Source organism: Terrapene carolina, unplaced genomic scaffold, assembly GCF_002925995.2.
Source record: "Terrapene carolina triunguis isolate 2854851 unplaced genomic scaffold, T_m_triunguis-2.0 Scaffold85, whole genome shotgun sequence".
Classification (NCBI taxonomy): Eukaryota; Metazoa; Chordata; order Testudines; family Emydidae; genus Terrapene; species Terrapene triunguis.
This window is the reverse complement of record NW_020664436.1, coordinates 4,931,540-4,949,078: the sequence shown is the minus strand read 5'-3', so window position 1 is coordinate 4,949,078 and position 17,539 is coordinate 4,931,540. Positions and strand designations below refer to the sequence as shown.

Below are 17,539 nucleotides of genomic sequence, written 5' to 3'. Positions count from 1 at the left end.
GGGTAAAATGGAATCTGTTTGGACCAAAATCATTTTGGGGAAGAAAGGTAACAGAGGCTCCACTAGAATAGTGTTTGGGGTCTGCTACAGACCCCCATGATCCAATTTGGCTATGGATAGAGATCTCTTTAATATTTTGATGAAATAAATACTACCAGGAATTGTGTGATTATAGGAGACTTAAATTTCCCAGATATAGATTGGAGTACAAGTACTACTAAAAATGGTTGGGCCCAGATTTTCCTGGATGTGAAAGCTGACAGATTTCTTCACCAAATAGTCACCGAACCAACAAGAGTTGATGCCATTTTAGATTTAGTATTGATAAGTAGTTAGCACCTCATAGAATAACTGGTTGTAGAGGGCAATGTTGGTTCGAGTGATCATGAGTTAATTCAGTTTAAATTAAATGGAAGGATAAATAAAAAGAGTTCTGCATCTAGAGTCCTTGATTTCAAAAGGGCAAACGTTAAATAATTTAAGGGAATTAGTTAGGGAAGTGGACTGGACTGAAGAGTTCAAGGATCTGAGTATGAGGAGGCTTGGAATTACTTTAAGTCAAGTTGCAGAAACAATCTGGATCCTGCTGCATCTCAAGTAAGAGGAAAAATGCATAGGGAAGGGTTGCAAACCAAATTGGATGAACAAGCATCTAAAACAGGTTATTAAGAGAAAGCAGAAAGCCTCTAAGGAATGGAAGATGGATTGGATCAGCAAAGAAAGCTACCTCTTGGAGGTCAGAAAGTGTAAGGAAAAAGTGAGAACTGCCAAAAGCCAAGCATAGTTGGACCTCTTAAAGGAAATTAAAACCAATAGTAAAAGGTTTTTTAGCCATATAAATGAAAAGAAAATAAGAAAAGAAAAAATGGGACCGCTAGGCACTGAGGATGGAGTGGAGATCAAAGATAATCCAGGCATGGCCCAATACCTAAATGAATATTTTGCCTTAGTTTTTAATAAGGATAATGAGTTTAGGATTAGTGGCAGGAGGGCTAATGGAAACAAGGATATGAGAGTAGAAATTAACATATCTGTGATGGAAGCCAAACTCAAACAGCTTAATGGGACCAAATTGGGGGCCCTGGATAATCTCTATTCAAGAATATTAAAGGAGCTAGTACATTAAATTTCAAGGACAAAAGCAAGGATTTTTAATGAAGCCATAAATTCAGGGTTGTACTCTATGACTGAAGAATTATTAATATAGTACCTATTTTTAAGAAAGGAGAAAAAATGATCTGGGAAACTACTGGCCTCAGTTGTATGCAAGATCTTGGAACAAATTTTGAAAGAGAGAGAAAGTAGTTAAGGACATAGAGGTAAATGGTTATTGGGATAAAACACAATATTGTTTTACAAAAGGTAGATCGTGCACAACCAACCTGATCGCTTTCCTTGAGAAGATAACTGATTTTTTTAGGCAAAGGAAAGGAAGTTGATCTAATCTGCCTGGATTTCAGTAAAGCATTTGATACAATTACACATGGGGAATTATTAAATTGGAGAAAATGGGGATTAATATGAGAATGCAAAGGTGGATAAGGGACTGGTTAAATGGAAGACTACAAGGGGTCACACTGAAAGGTGAACTGTCAGGCTGGAGCATCGTTACTAATGGAGTTCTTCAGGGATCAGTCTTGGGATCAGTCTTAATAAACATTTTCACAGATGACCTTGGGAGTAAACTTGGGAGTGTGTTAATAAAATTTGTGGATGACACAAAGTTGAGAGGTTTTGCCAATAAGGAGGAGGATCGGAATAGTATATCAGAATATTTGGATGATCTTGAAAATGGGAGTGATAGAAATGGGATTAAATTTAATAATTCAAAGTGCAAGGCTCATGCACTTAGGGACTAACAACAATAACCTGGGGACTTATTATTTGGAAGCGACAGAGAAGGAGAAAGACCTGGGTGAACTGCTTGATCTTAGGATGACTATGAGCTGCCAATGTGATGCAGCCATGAAAAAGGCTAACACAATCCTAGGAATAGGGAACTGTTACCACCATTATACAAGGCCCTGTTGAAAACTCATTTGGAATACTGTGTGCAGTTTTGGTCTCCAATGTTTACGAAAGATGAATTCAAACTGCAACAAGTGTAGAGAAGGACTACTAGGATGATCAGAGGAATGGAAAACCTACCTTTTGAGAGGAGACTTAAGGAGCTTGACTTGTTTATCCTAACAAAACAAAGGCTGAGGGGAGACATGATTGCTCTCTGTAAGTACATCAGTAGGATATTAGGGTTATCTTCTGGGGGTGGGGGCATTTTGTACGTCTATCAATGTACTACTTGTGTCACTTGTGTTCTCATGCGGAGCTCTACTTCTCCTCGCTGCAAGTTCCCTCCCAGTGGAGCTATCCTGCAAGACCTAGGTTCCCCAGGGCTGGGTTCTTTCAGCCCCAGAATCAGAATAACACACACACACACACATACATTTACAGAGCACGTCTGAGAGGACCGGGTTAATCAGCACTCCCAAGCTGACCCCTTATATGTCCCTGGACTCACTAGGCTGGGTCGAACAGCACCTCCAAGCTGTCACCCTCATATGCCTTGGGCACCGCAGCAGAATAGAGCATGCCTGAGGAGGCTGGGTCGAGCAGCACTTTCAATCTGCCACCCTCATATGCCCCTGGACTCAGCAAGCCTTCCCTCTGATTCCTTTACTGCCCAGAGTCTTATTCAAAATAAAATGAGACCATGCTAGCTACATCCTTATAGCACTAGTCTGGCTTCTCACCACTTGTACTCAATCCTACTAACCTTGTCAGTTGAGCCTCTGTCTCTCCCATTAGATCCAGACAATCTCCTGTGACCATGGGCATCTGCTCCATCCCAACCTCCAAGGTCTCTAACACTGTGGATGCTTCATGGCTGACACCCTTTGAAAAGTTCTGCTTGAAGAATGTGCAAAAAGTGCTTCTGAATAATAGAAAACTCTCAGCTAGAAACACTTACCTCACTAAGTGGAAGTGCTTCTCCATTTGATCTCGTAGGAAAGATCCATCTCCAGAGTAAGCTCCTTGCACCTCGTACTGGACTATCTTCCAGGTCTAAAAAAGAGTTTGGCTATTAACTCAATTAGGGTGCATCTGGCAGCTATTTCAGCCTTTCACATCTGGGTGGATAATAGATTCCTTTTCTCCAACTCCAGCATCACCTGATTCTTAAAGGGTATGGCCAAACTGTGGCCTCAAATACGAGACGCCACACCCCCTTGGGATCTGATTTTAGTCCTAACAAAATTGATGGTACCTACCTTCAAACCCCTTGCAACTTGTTCTCTCCTCTGTGAAGGTTGCATTTCTGGTGGCAATTACCTCAGCCAGAAGGGTGGGTTAGTGGAGCGCTCTGGTGTCAGAACCCCCCATAAACTTTATCTTTATGGAAAACTGTATATCTCTGCCTTCAACTGACATTTCTTACAAAAGTAGTCTCTAATTTTTGTGTTAAACAAGCAATCTGTGTACTCACATTTTTTCTGAAACCCCATACACTTAGAGATGAGGAAAAGCTTCACTTCTTGGATGTAAGAAGGGCTTTAAGTTTCTACCTGGAGCATGCTAAATCTCTACAGATCATCTACACAACTCTTTATAGCAGTTGCAGAGAGAGGTAGGGGCCCTCCAGTTTCCATTCAGACAGTTTCATCCTGGATCTCTTCGTGCATTTGCGTATGCTACCAATTGGCTAATACTATCCAGCCAGCTGCAGTGTTGGCACATTCTACTAGAGCTCGGGCAGCTTCTGCAGCTTCCCTGGCACAAGTGCCAATTCTAGACATTTGTAAAGCAGGGACTTGGTCATCACTCCACACTTTCACTTCTCATTATGCCAATTCCCATCAGTCCAGAGACAATGCCAGTTTCAGATGGGGTGTCTTGCAATAACTGTTCAGATAGACTCTGAACCCAGCTCCCTGGGTGTTTGCTTGTGAGTCACTTACAGTGGAATTAACATGTGCAATCACTTGAAGAAGAAAAAACAATTATCTACCTTTCCATAACTGTTGTTCTTTGAGATGTGTTGCATGTGTCCTTTCCATGACCTATGCAACGTGCCCTCTGTATCGGAGTCTGTCTGATACAAAGGAACTGAGGGGGATAGGAGCGGCTCCACTCTCTTCTACCAGCATGCAATAGTGCACGGTGTCGTGGAAAGAATCACCCACGCAGTGATTTTAGTTCACAGACTCAGAGCCTGAGGCCTTTATTGCAATACAAACCAGTGCGCACTGGGGTGCAGCTCGGAAGCTGGCACCCCGAACAGCAGCACGCAGGCTGCTTTTATTCACTAAAACCACAAGCATGATACAATTAATACGTCATTAGTTAAGAAATTAAGAACCAATCATAAGCTGGGCATATAGTGGACACGAGCTCGGGGACAAATCACAAGCCGGGCAACAGAGGACACTCGAGCCACTCCAACAGGTACTGCTGAGGGAAAAAACCTCCAACTTCTGTGCACAGGGCACACACCCACCTACAGTGGCATGGACATGTGCAACACATCTTGAAGAACAACAGTTATGGAAAGGTAGATAACCATTTTTTACAAATGTGTATATTCTGCACATCTATATATTGGCAATAATATATTGATATGTATGAAGTTTTCATAGTATTTTTCCCTCTAGATGTGGCGAGAGTTGGATGCCAGAATCACAGACACTGCAAATGAATCAAAAGATAATGTGAGATATTTATACACACTTGAAAAAGTATGTCAACCGCTTTATAACTATGATCTTGTAAGTATACCTTTTGTGATTCTCAGTACACAGTTTAAATAGTCATATAGAATGCATAGAAAAACAGTAAACTTTAGGATAGAAGTAATCTTCTTTGTGGGATGTTCTACTTCAGAAAATGTATTTTTCTAAATTCTTGTGTAACTTGTTATTTTTAAACCATCATTTTATTGGACTAGATGCAATGAAATATTAATTACTGTACCTTTTTGCATAGAATTTAAGACTAAATTCCTATATTTTTTAAACTTGTATTTTATTAACAATTTTGACGGTCCATTTTGTCTTTCTTGGAATTGTATATACTTTTTAAAGGAGCTAAAACAGAAAAAAAATACATTTATGTACACTACAAAGATCATATAATTAAATTTAGTGGCTTTCATTAAAAATTCAGCATGTACCAACAATAACCATACAATTGTATCCAAGAAACCACAGTTTCTCTAATACATGAAATATATGTTCATTTGTTAACAAATGTTGCAAGGCTGCCTAAGAGTAGCAAGATAGGGGCAGAAAATGGTCCAAGATGGTATAATTTAAGAGGGAGGAGGAGAACTCATATGTGAGCACATACAATGTAATCATCAGAAGAATATAATTTGAAAAGTACCTTTTTTTTCCTTTTGAATTCCAGATTTCTTTCTACTTTTGCAGATTAGTGAATCTTGTTTCTCATAGTAACTCTTTACAGGCAGCTAACACAGTTCTGTGTTTAGAAGAAGAAACAACCTGCATGCCTGAAACACTCCTTTCAGTTAACATGGACAAAAAAGAAATAGCAAGTGATTCTAGAAGATCCACAAGTCTGCTACTAAAAAAATATATTCATCATGTTTGATTCAGTCCCCTCAGTTAGTCTGGCAATGAATAAGATTCTCACACCCAAGCAATTTTATTGAAATTCACAGCTTTGCCTCTCTGACTTTATTTTCCAGTTGGGAGGATATGTCAGCTAAGGTATTTGTACAGCCTCCAATATTGTCATCTTTGAGCACCTCATAATACCTCTGTGAGGTAGGGAAATATCTGCATTGTACAGATTGGAAACCAGCTTGTCTGAGGTCACACAGGAAGTTTTTGGCAGAGTAGGGAATTGAACCTGAGTCTCCAAAGTTGCAGGCTCGCACCCTAACCAGTCTTCTTTCTCATACAGTTTGTGGTGTCTGGTTTCCCTCTTCCTCAGACAGCAAGTATGGAAGCTGGTCAGTCCATGTATAAAATTCAGTTTCTTCCATGCCACCATTAGAGGGGGGTTTGTCCAACTGCTTGTTACCAGGGAGAATGGGAAAAGGAGGCACAACAAGGGAAAGTTACTCACTCTTAATCCTCAAAAAGAACAGGAGTACTTGTGGCACCTTAGAGACTAACAAATTTATTTGAGCATAAGTTTTCGTGGGCTACATCCCACTTCTTCGGATGCATAGAATGGAACATATATTGAGGAGATATATATACACACACATACAGAGAGCATGAACAGGTGGGAGTTGTCTTACCAACTCTGAGGCTACGTCCTCACTACGGGGGGGGGGGTCGATTTAAGATACGCAAATTCAGCTACGCGAATAGCGTAGCTGAATTCGACGTATCGGAGCTGACTTACCCCGCTGTGAGGACGGCGGCAAATCGACCTCCGCGGCTCCCCCGTCGACGGCACTTACTCCTACCTGCCCTGGTGGTGTACAAGCGCCGATTCGGGGATCGAATGTCGCATCCCGACGAGACGCGATAATTCGATCCCCGAGAGATCGATTTCTACCCGCCGATTCAGGCGGGTAGTGTAGACGTAGCCTGAGAGGCTAATTAAGTAAGAGGGAAAAAAAAAAACTTTTGAAGTGATAATCAAGATAGCCCAGTACAGACAGGTTGATAAGAAGTGTGAGAGTACTTACATGGGGAGATAGATTCAATGTCTGTAAACACGGCTGCTACTCTGAAATCACTCTTAATCCTGTTTATCATAGTTCTCTGTTCTCTCATGTGATATCCCTCCTTCCTCCCTTCAGGGAGTGTTGCTTTAAGTATTTTCTTCTAAGTAACTTGCTGTTTTGCTTCCTTTTAAGTTTTCACTGAGAGGAAGTGGGTGAATTGAGGCTTATATACTATCTAGGATTGACAGATCTTTGCCTCCTGTTTGGTGGAGCCATAGTGTTACTATTAAGGGGTTTTGCTGTATGGAATGGGACAAATGAGAACTGCCGCAAACAGGATTAACAGTGAGCAATCTTCCCTCTGCACCACAGAGAATCACCAAGTGGTGCCAAGTATCTTGCCTTCAAATTCACAGGTACATGTGAACATGAGATCTAGATTGTTTGTCACTGGGGTTTCTTCCCCAGGGTGCCTGTTAGGCCCTGGGCTTGGCCCCAGCACTCACTCAGGCCTCTGATCTGTGATGGCTGGGTGTTTTCCCATGCCAGTTCCACTCAGAAGGGGCTCAGCCAGAGGGCTGAGATAGTCCACCCCTTCCAGCGTTGTCAGTGAACTGAAGAAGGGGAATTAACACAAATGAATTATCCCATGACTGTGGTAAGATTCTTTTCCTTCAAAGAGCTCTTGTTGAGCTGCAGCCCCCAACTAAGTTCACAGGCAAATATAGAGGAATAGTCACCTCAAAAACTGAGTCAGGATCAGACCCTCCCTTGTTTCAAGGAGAGGCTAGTGGGCAGCAGGCATCAGAGGAGCCCCTGCCTTGTCAGCCCTCTCTCCAGGGGCTGAGGACTGGAGGTCTGCTTTCCTCCTTGGTCTGCCACCAAATGTGCTGGGTTTTCCCCCTTTTGAGCTCTTTCCTCCAGGTCCGACATCTCTCATAGGTGTGGTGGGGTGGGGCCACCTGAGCCCACATTAACTCATTAACCCTAAATTGCCTAGTGTGGTGTTTTGTATACCCCATTACACTGTTCTAGAGTAGATTTCAGCGTGGTAGCCGGGTTAGTCTGTATCAGCAAAAACAACGAGGAGTCCTTGTGGCACCTTAGAGACTAACAAATTTATTTGGGCATAAGCTTTCGTGGGCTAGAACCCACTTCATCAGATGTATGGAGTGAAAAATACAGTAAGCAGTATATATAGTATAGCACATGAAAAGATGGGAGTTGCCCTACCAAGTGTGTGGGGGGGTCAGTGGTAGCAATTCAATCAAGGTGGAAGTGGCCTATTCTGAACAGTTGACAAGAATAAGAATTAAAGGGGGAGGGATAGCTCAGTGGTTTGAGTGTGGGCCTGGTAAACCCAGGGTTGTGAGTTCAATCCTTGAGGGGGCCACTTGGGGATGTGGGGCAGAATCAGTACTTGGTCCTCCTAGTGAAGGCAGGGGGCTGGACTTGATGACCTTTCAAGGTCCCTTCCAGTTCTAGGAGATGGGATATCTCCATTAATTATTATTATATAATAATTAACTGTAGTTCTTAGGTAAGTCTATGATAGTTTTAGATGTCCCATGTGCTGCAATTTCCACCTTCTATGGGTGATTGTTCCACTATCTAAAATCTTTGCTAGGCAGTTTTCTTCTTGCTATTCAATCTAAAATTTACTCTTTCTTAATTAGGTATGCTATGCTTGACAGGAATATCCTTAAAGATTATTCATTACAGGGAAAGAGATGATTTTAAAATATTTAGGAGCAAGTGGAATTTCACACCAGGAATTTCAAGAAATTCTTTCAAATATCAATATCAGAGGGCTAGGGTTTAAGACTCCGAGGCCCTGATTCAACAAAGTACTTAAGCACATACTTACCTTTAAGAATTCACTAGTCCCAGTTGTAGTTATAGGGGATTACTATTGTGTGTAAATTTGAGAATGTGCCTAAGTATTTGTTGAATCAGGGCCTTAAATGAACCCCAAACCTAGTTTCCTTTCTATCAGAAAGAGGAAAAAGAAAGGAATGAAACCAGTAGCTAAAGAGCACCTGGTTCTCTAGAGCATGATTCATATTTAGAGGATGAAGGACTCTGCACCAAGAAATTAAGGCCTTCCTTCCAGTTTGATGGAATCTGAAGAGATTTACTGCATGCTTTAAAATGGCCTTTGTGATAGCAAGAGTGTTTTTATGCCACCAGGCCTTTCTCCAAAAAATCTCCTTCCCCTATTTACAATATTAGTTCCCCCTAGTTTACTGTCCCATATTTCAGAAGTTTGTCATTCTTGTAGAGTGGTGAGTTGCATGTATTTGGGAGAAATCACCTGGCAGGATCGCCGTTACAGCTCTCCCTCCAGATATAAAATACTTAGGAGAAAGCATACCCTCAATTATTCCTTTTGTTTCTCATCGTAGAAATGGTGATCCCAACAACGATCAGGATAAAGATTGATTTGGGACTCCCCAATGCTTTCTCGTCCTCTCTGAAAACTGCTTCCATTCTTTGGAGAAACATCAGATTCATTTATTTAGAATAAAATGAGACATCTTAGTGATTCAGAAAAAATAACACAAAATTTGAATATCTTCAACTCAGTACTCAGGAAGCTTTTACACCAACTAACCACTATTCAAGAGAAAATTTCCAGAGTGAAGGACAAAATACCTGCAAGAAAACATAAAAGCAGACAACCCTATCCCCATCTCAGAGCTGTTTTCTCAGTGTTTACTTTATTTAATGATATCCAAGAAGCCAAAGGGATTTAGGTATATCCTAGATCTGAAATGGCTGAGGCAGTTCATCCTCAAAAAGCACTTCAACATAAAGAAATTAAAAACAAAATTTGATCATCCATCTAGGATGCTTCTTGACATTTGCGGTCCTTCAAAATGCTTATGTGTGTGTATTAATGGAAGAGTGTTGCCAGCAGTATTTTTGGATCACCCTTAAGATTTCTCACCTCCTATTCTGTGTCTGGCACAGAATTTTCACTAAAATGGATGTGTATTAGCTGTAGAACTAAAGGAGAGAAGGTCTGGTTATAGTGTCTTATCTTAGACTGGCTGATTTGACTAAGAGGAGAAAGCCAGATCTATAATACATTTTGTTTTTTACCACTTCCATTGTGTAGGGCTTGAAATTAACTCTAAGAAAAGCTCTTTATCTTTAATTTGTTCCATGAATCACCTGGGAATGTATTTTGACAAATCTGGAGACAGACTTTCATTTTCCCAAGAAAATCAAAATTAAGTCCAGTATGCAGTCTTTGAAAGGGATTCACCCTGTTAGGTCTTTTAGTCTGCTGCAAGGATTTCTGCAAAGTCTTTGCTTTGGAAAAATTGAAAACTGGATGATATAAGGTGCTTTGATATGGTCAAATACTTCATTTGACTTGGTGGTAAGACAATGTTTCATCACCCTGTCTACCTTGTCATAAGAAGAACATTTTTTAAACACGGTCCCAGAGATTTTGTTGCAGTCCTTAGCATTCTGAGATGACACGTTCAGGCATTTCATTTTTAATTTGCATAAAGTTCTTGTGCTAGGTATTCCCATCTCAGCAAGATGCTGACAAATGCCACTGTACAACTTCTATTTTTTTGAGTAATGTCCCTATGGATGCTCCACTTCAAGTGTGAATGTGCCCCATGTGCATTCAATCATAGATTTTAGGTAGAGGTGCTCATCCGGCCCATGCATGCATTCAACACAGTCTCATGCTCTGCACTGAGGCTATATAGAGCTGTGTGAGCGAACTGTCCTCCGTTCCTTGTCAACCACCTCAGCCTGAGATGGTGTCTCAGTTCAACTTACGTTAACTTTTTTTTTTTGCATAGTTTTACTAAGTTTAATTATAGTAGTAGTTAGTAAATAAAATAAATAAATAAAGTTTGTAAGCGCCTGTGTCTTTCCAGTTTCTTCCTTTGGGGGAACATTATGTTACTAGGAGTGTATGCCTGGCTCTCTGAGGTTTAAATGTTGCTTTTCATGCCATGAGGCTTTCCCAGTGAATGATGGGCACTGCTGTTGCATCTGTTGCCTTGAGGAATCACATGTCCCCCAAAAGTGTAACTTTTGTCTGTTTTTAAAATTGAGAGGCAGAACAAACTGGGAGATCAATTCACATCTCCTCATGATGGAGAGCTCCCGCTATCCTGCTTCTGACCCAAGCCATGGGACCCCCTCTCCCACATACACTGGTTTGTGAGCAAGTTGAGCACCTCACCCATTTCAGCACAGCAATCTCCCAGATCTTCTAAGAGGAAAACTCAAGAATTTTTTGAGAAGGACTCTAGGAAAATGAGTTAAGGTTCCTCAGGTCAGGAAATGTCTTCAAAGAAATACTGGTCATCGATTGAGACAGCTACATTGACGCCCACTAGTTCCCAACTCGATACCAATGAGACTGCAGGTTCCTCAGGTACTAGCAGCACCACTGAACCCAGAGAACCTAAGGATTTTGGCTTTGAAAGGTTATCAGTATCATCAGGGGATTGAGGCAACAAAGAAGACAACTTCCTCTTCTAAGAGGGTACTATTACCCAGAGTTTTCAGAACCCAAAGCACTGGCAACTTTACTGTTTTCTCCAGGTGGTGTCAGGAATAAATCAGTGGGGACATAGTTCCTCCATCTGATATATGATTGATACAAACCAAAATGCTTTTTACCTAAAACTTTTTTTTTATTAGGTCTTAAGGATGCGCACGCACACATACACACACATTCTCACACGGTAGCAATAGGTTGACAGCATTCCAAACATTTATAGTTACCCAACAAGTCTGAAATCGAGGAATCAACTGCCAGGCTTCTGGAGGGCCCTTCTTTCTGTCTATCTGCTGAGGAACTTAGGTGTCAGATCCTTGCCCAAAGAAAGCTTCCTCAGACTGCTCCTAAGCACACTTTCTAGCTAAACTTTTTGTAAATTTTCTCTGAACAAAGCACATAATTCATAATAGCCCCAATAGGCTAATAATTTTCTCTGCAACAGGTATTAACAATTAATTATTCTCCTTATCAGCAAAGCATTACAACAATAAAGCAATAACAACAATAAAACTTACATGTCAGAGGCACCTAAAACCAAAGCTGTCCAAACATTCCTTCTGTTTTCATGGAACCTTAACTCCCTGGCCCAACGTCCCATTCTGATAGCAAAACTACAAACATTCAGGTGCGTGGCCTTGTCTCTCTATTTCTAGCTGTGTGATGTTTAGCTGGCAGTAGCGGAACACACAAGATAACTGACTGCAGTACTGTCAAATTCTGGGATGCACGCATAAATGTCAAATTTGGGGGGTACAGTACCAGTAAAGTCAGCCCAGCTCTCAGTATTTAACATCTGAGTACCTCAGAAGACCAAACAATCATCTAGCATGGTACATTCCTCAGAGTGCTTGAACTCCAGAGCAATGTTCACTCTCTCTTCTACAGTCACCTCTGCTCAGGCTGCCACCTTGGTAATAATCACCATATGAGTACCGCAAGAATTCAGATTTTCAAGGGACATAACTATGACAGAGATGCCTGATTCTCCTTTCTTTGGTACTGATCTGTTCTTGGTACTGAGGGCCTCTATGTCTCCAAACATTCACTTGGTACCAATGGAGTCTCCCCCATTTTCTACTGTGCTCCACCTTTAGAGAGAGATGATGGGGATTTTTCTTTGGCTTATTGGATATCTATTCAAGGCTCCCCTCCGCATTATCAGAGGAGTATTTTCCACAGAGACTTCTAAGAAGAAAGAACACACTTGAAAAAGACATTCTCAGGCTCCATCCCAATGGTCTGAGTATATTTGGATGCTTCCTTCTGTACCATATGGGCCCCCCGCAATGGCCATATTGGGACCCCTGGGTGGCATACCATCAACAATTTTCTAGAACACCGAGCCTTATTCTTCAGCACAATAAAAGTAGAAAATCTCCTCCATTCTCTCTCCCACGAAGGCCTGAACCATGAGAGGAGACTTTTGAGAAACAGGAGGCTAGAGCAAATAAGGAAGTCACTCTGTTAACTAACATCTCTTCTTCATCCCCAGATGAAGCAGTCATGCCTCCTCCCTCATAGTTGACTGAGAATTTCAAGTGGTTTCAGGACTTCATTATAAGGACAGAGGATTCCTTAGAAATACCACTTGAAGAAGTTAAGGAGTCACAACGTAAACTGCTAGTCATTTTGAATACAGCATCATCTGCTCGAATTGTGCTACTGATTAATGAGGTTCTGTTGGATCCTGCAGAGTAATCTAGCACACCCCAGTAATGATACTGTCCACCTCAAAAAGGGCTGATAAAAATATTATGTCCCATCTAAAGACTTGGAGTTTCTTCTTAGAGTAATGTTCCAATGGGTGCTCCACTGTAGGTGTATGTGTGTCCCTGCGCCTCTAATCGGAGATTTTTGGTAGCAGTGTCCATTAAGCTGTGATGTTCTCTCCCTCCTTCTGGTCTGCCTCGAGGCTATCTAGCACTGCACCGGTGAACCCCTCTCACTTCCTTCTCAACCGCCTTTGGTCTCCAACGAGCGAGTTTGTCCCTTCCTTATCTGTGTCATTAGCATAAGTAGTAGTTGTTTTTGTTTCTTTTGTTCTCCTCAATAGTTAGTGTTTCCTTTTTTTTTTATTCTGTTGGGATTAAAGGGAAAAAAAGAAGACAAAGAAAGAAAGAACTTTAGTTTACATTTCCTGCCCTGTCTGGGGGCATTCCCCTCACCCCCGACGATGTTTAGTAGACTCTACGTTTTTTCAGTTTAAAAAAAAAAGAGGAAAAGGAGAAGAGACATTCCTCATTGTTAGAGGATGATAGGCCCCCGCCTAGTGGCATGCCCAGCTCTCCCTACTCCAAGAGATGCCTCTCCTGCAAGAAGTTGATTCCTGTAATGGCCAGACATGCTCACTGTATCTGGTGCCTGTAGGGTGACCAGATGTCCTGACTTTATAGGGACAGTCCCGATATTTGGGGCTTTTTCTTATATAGGTGCCTATTACCCCTCACCCCGTCCTGATTTTTCACCCTTGCTATCTGGTCACCCTAGGTGCCTGGGAGAGTCTCACAGAAGTGCTTCACCTGCCACAGCTAAAATGGCAGTCTCGCAGGAACTGGGAGTTGAAGTTAAAACTCCTTATGGAGAAGGCACTTCAGTCTCCAGGGGACTCCGGTGCTGACCCTGGATCATCCCCAGAGCCTTTAACTTCAAAGGGGATAGAGTCGTGAAAAAAACCAACAACCCAGCAGACTGCCCCTGTAAAGGGCTCCCAGACATTGGCCAGGCAGAGGGGTTCCCCAGTGCCGCCACCTCGGTACTGATGGCACCGGAAACACATGAGCTCCGAGTAATTGACCAGGCAGAGGGGCTCCCCAGTGCAGCCACCTCGGAACCGAGGGCACCAGCAGCTCTGAAGCATGGTACCCAGAAAGGGGCCTCCGCTATGATCTCAGCTGCACCTTCTGCACCACATGGAGAAACCGGGGGGCTCAGGCAGTCAGGCTCTGAGGCAACAGTATCGCCCCCTAAGGAGACAGACAATTATCGTACCATCTCTAAAAGAGTGACACAGAGAAAAATTTGGTCCCAGGTGCGACAAACTCCTATCTAGGTACTCAATCATCAGTACTGACAGTGTACCACAGACACTCCTCTGCAGTACCAAGTGAGCCCATGGTACCCATGAGTTCTCGTACCCTGGAGACCTGTGGTCCCAGTACCCAGGGAAAGACAATTACTGTACCATCTCTAAAAGAGTGGCACCGACAAAACTTTCGGTACTGGGTGCAACAAAACTCTCATCTAGGGAATGCTCAGCACCTTCTTAACCATCGGTACAGACAAAGTACCATAGACACTCTTCTGTGGTACCGAGTGAGCGGCGAACAGAGGAGAGGCCAACAGAGGGAGTTTGCCTGGGAACCATCCAAGAGGAGCTATGGCTTCTGTGAGCAGTAAATACAACATCTGAAGGGGCTCTTAGAAGAAGACAATATGGATAGCGAGCAATAAGCTGTTGTGACCTGTACAGGATGTGCCATGTTTGTCAAGATGGAGCCCCAAGATCTTGACCCATGGAGGAAGCCCTGAAACCCTTGCTGACTTCTGAAGATTTCCACATTATTGGACTCTTTATGTATACCCGAAAAGGGATGTACTTGAATGTATGACCCAAATGGAGGGCTGAGTCACTAAGGACAGACCACCACACAGCAGGACTCTAGTGAGAAAGGGGATGCCTGGGAGATGACCATCCCCTGGTGAACTTAGTTTAAAGCCCTCCTCACTAGGTTAGCAAGCCTGCCTGCGAAGATGCTCTTCCCTCTCTTCGTTAGGTGGATCCCATCTCTTCCTAGCAATCCTTCTTTCTGGAACAACATCCCATGGTCGAAGAATCCAAAGCCCTCTCTCCAGTACCACCTGTGTAACCATGCATTTACTTCCACAATTTGATGGTCCCTACCTGTGTAGTAGTAGGATTTTATGTTTGTGTTTTGTATAAATTAGAATGAAGGATAAAGAATAATAATCTGAAGAAGTGAGGTTCTTACCCACGAAAGCTTATGCTCCCAATACTTCTGTTAGTCTTAAAGGTGCCACAGGACCCTCTGTTGCTTTTTAAAGAATAATAATGTAGCATGTATTAAATGTATTGATGTATGATTTGACCATATTCTGCCAGCCACCCTTTCTGAAAGCAGAAAGGAATGGCCTAGTGTGCTATTGGTAAAGATGCATCAGCCAGAATCTTGTTTCTGAAGCTGATTTCAAGGCAGTAATAGACCTTTAGGGTCACCACTTTGTTGTAGGTTAAATATTAGCATTTTGAAATAAGTAAAAGAATGCAATGATTGTTTTCTCCTGCATTGCAATTTGATGTTCCTGTTCAAATGTTCTGTGTAAATCAATCCTGTTTTGTGTGTGAATGAGGAATGTGTGTGTTAGAAGATAAGTGTGAAGGCCATCATCGGACCAGATGTTCCAGGGAAGAATTGAGGACAGGCATAACGGTGCCAGGAGATTGCAACACACCCCTATTGAGATGTCAGAGGAGGACAGATTGACGATTCTAAAAGAGAAGGCAGGCACCTATCAATGGGGACAAAATAGCCGTGATAAAAACCAGCATGGGGTAACTCCCTGAGAGACTGATGAAAGAACAAGATAAAGAATAAGAACAATTTAAGAAAACAAGCACTCATCAAATGGCGATTGATTATAGCATGACGGTGCAAAACTCATTGGTCCCAATGAAGGAAGATCACTATGTGAACAGGGTGCTTTGCTATGAAACTTTGGGTTCGTCCTCCCAAGATTTCCCTGGAGCATTGTGTCGTGACCATTAGAACCTGGCTCCTCCCTACCCGCGATCAGCGTAGCGTAGCTGGTCACTAGGTTGCTCCAGACTCTGGACTGGTAACTATAACATCGACTGGCGGGACAGTGTGTGTGTGTGTGTGTGTGTGTGTGTGTGATATTGAATGCATATGCTAATTGTTGTATCTCCAATAGATGTGGCATATTGCCTTTTCCTCTGAAAAAAGGTCCTGGGTGCTTCTTATAATCATAACACCTGGGCCTTTTCCTTCAACAGGGAGGATGAACGAGAACATGACTTGCGCCTCAAACTCCTTTATCCTTCTTCCCAGAGCCACATAGTGTGCAGTGACCTGCTCGAGGTCATTCTTGGCAGTATCATTGGTGCCCAAGTGGAGAAGTAACAAGGGGTAGCAGTCTGAGGGCTTTATCAGTCTTGGCAGACAGTCCATCGTATCCTGAATTCTAGCTCCAGGCAAGCTGCACACTTCTTGAGTTTCCCGGTCTGGATGGCAGATGGATGACTCTGTCCCCCTTAGGAGGGAGTCCCCGACCACCACCGCCCATGTCTTCCTCTTGGGAGTGGTGGTCGTGGAACCCCTATCCCTAGGACAATGCATCCCATGCCTTCTGGTCGATGGGGCCTCCTTCTGATCCCTTCCCTCAGATGACTCTTCCAAACCATTCTCCAGTGTAGTACCTGTGCAGGGAGCCTGAAAATGGTTTCTTACTTCTATCTGCACTGGGGGTACATGGGGTCTCCTCTTTCTTCTTTTGGAGGTCACACGCTGCCAATTTTCTTCCCTGTTCTGCACTGCCCTCTCTGATTCTTCAGCATGCTGTGCCTGCAGTACTAAATGCTGACTTCTGTGCAATATGTGACAAGTTCTTCAAGACTGATAGATGTGATTTGAAGAAAAATGTAATTTAAAAGTTGTGAATAGGAAACTTGGTAAGGGGAAGAAGCTCACATAATTTTCTTAAAAATTTCTTTATTTTAGGTGTCTATGGCACATGGAATACAAAATTTAATTAATGCTATAAGAATGATTCACAGTGTTTCAAGGTATTACAATACTTCAGAGAGAATGACATCATTGTTTATAAAGGTAAGCACATTAATATCCAGGCTTCATTTATATAAACTGTGATGAAAGCAAACAGCTCTGAATATGACATTGCAGAAACTCTTGTTTTACTTCAATCAGCAGGATATCTTGGTGAAAAGTGGTAAGGATTTTATAAAGCTGTGATGCCCACTACTAAATATATAACACTTCTGTTTTCATGCTATAAAACAAATCAAGCATAAAGAAAACATCAGGCATTGCAATTGCAATTTGTTTCTCATAGTATTTTATATAGTCTCACAAAGGTCTAGATTATGTCATCTTTATATTTAGTAGTACCTTGCTCCGCAAATACTATTGAACATGCAAAAAGAGAAGGAACTGAAGCAGAGTAAAAGTGGAGTTCCTACCCTCCTTTTTCCAAGAACTCTATGATGGACAAAATAGGTGGCAGGTCCAAGCATGAATGCTCTCTACTTCTTATCCTATAGGTCTGCTACTGTCCTCTAACTTCTCTCTCAGAACTTGTCTATG

General features: G+C 42.3%; 1 protein-coding gene across 1 annotated transcript in view; it reads left to right on the top strand.

Moving 5' to 3' along the window:
* DNAH8 (dynein axonemal heavy chain 8) overlaps window positions 1–17,539 on the top strand; it is a 525,323-nt gene that overhangs the window by 58,384 nt on the left and 449,400 nt on the right. The window contains exons 8-9 of the mRNA XM_026649503.1: window positions 4,650–4,763; window positions 16,937–17,044. Coding sequence (XP_026505288.1) covers window positions 4,650–4,763; window positions 16,937–17,044 — 222 coding nt within the window. The remainder of the gene's footprint in view (window positions 1–4,649; window positions 4,764–16,936; window positions 17,045–17,539) is intronic.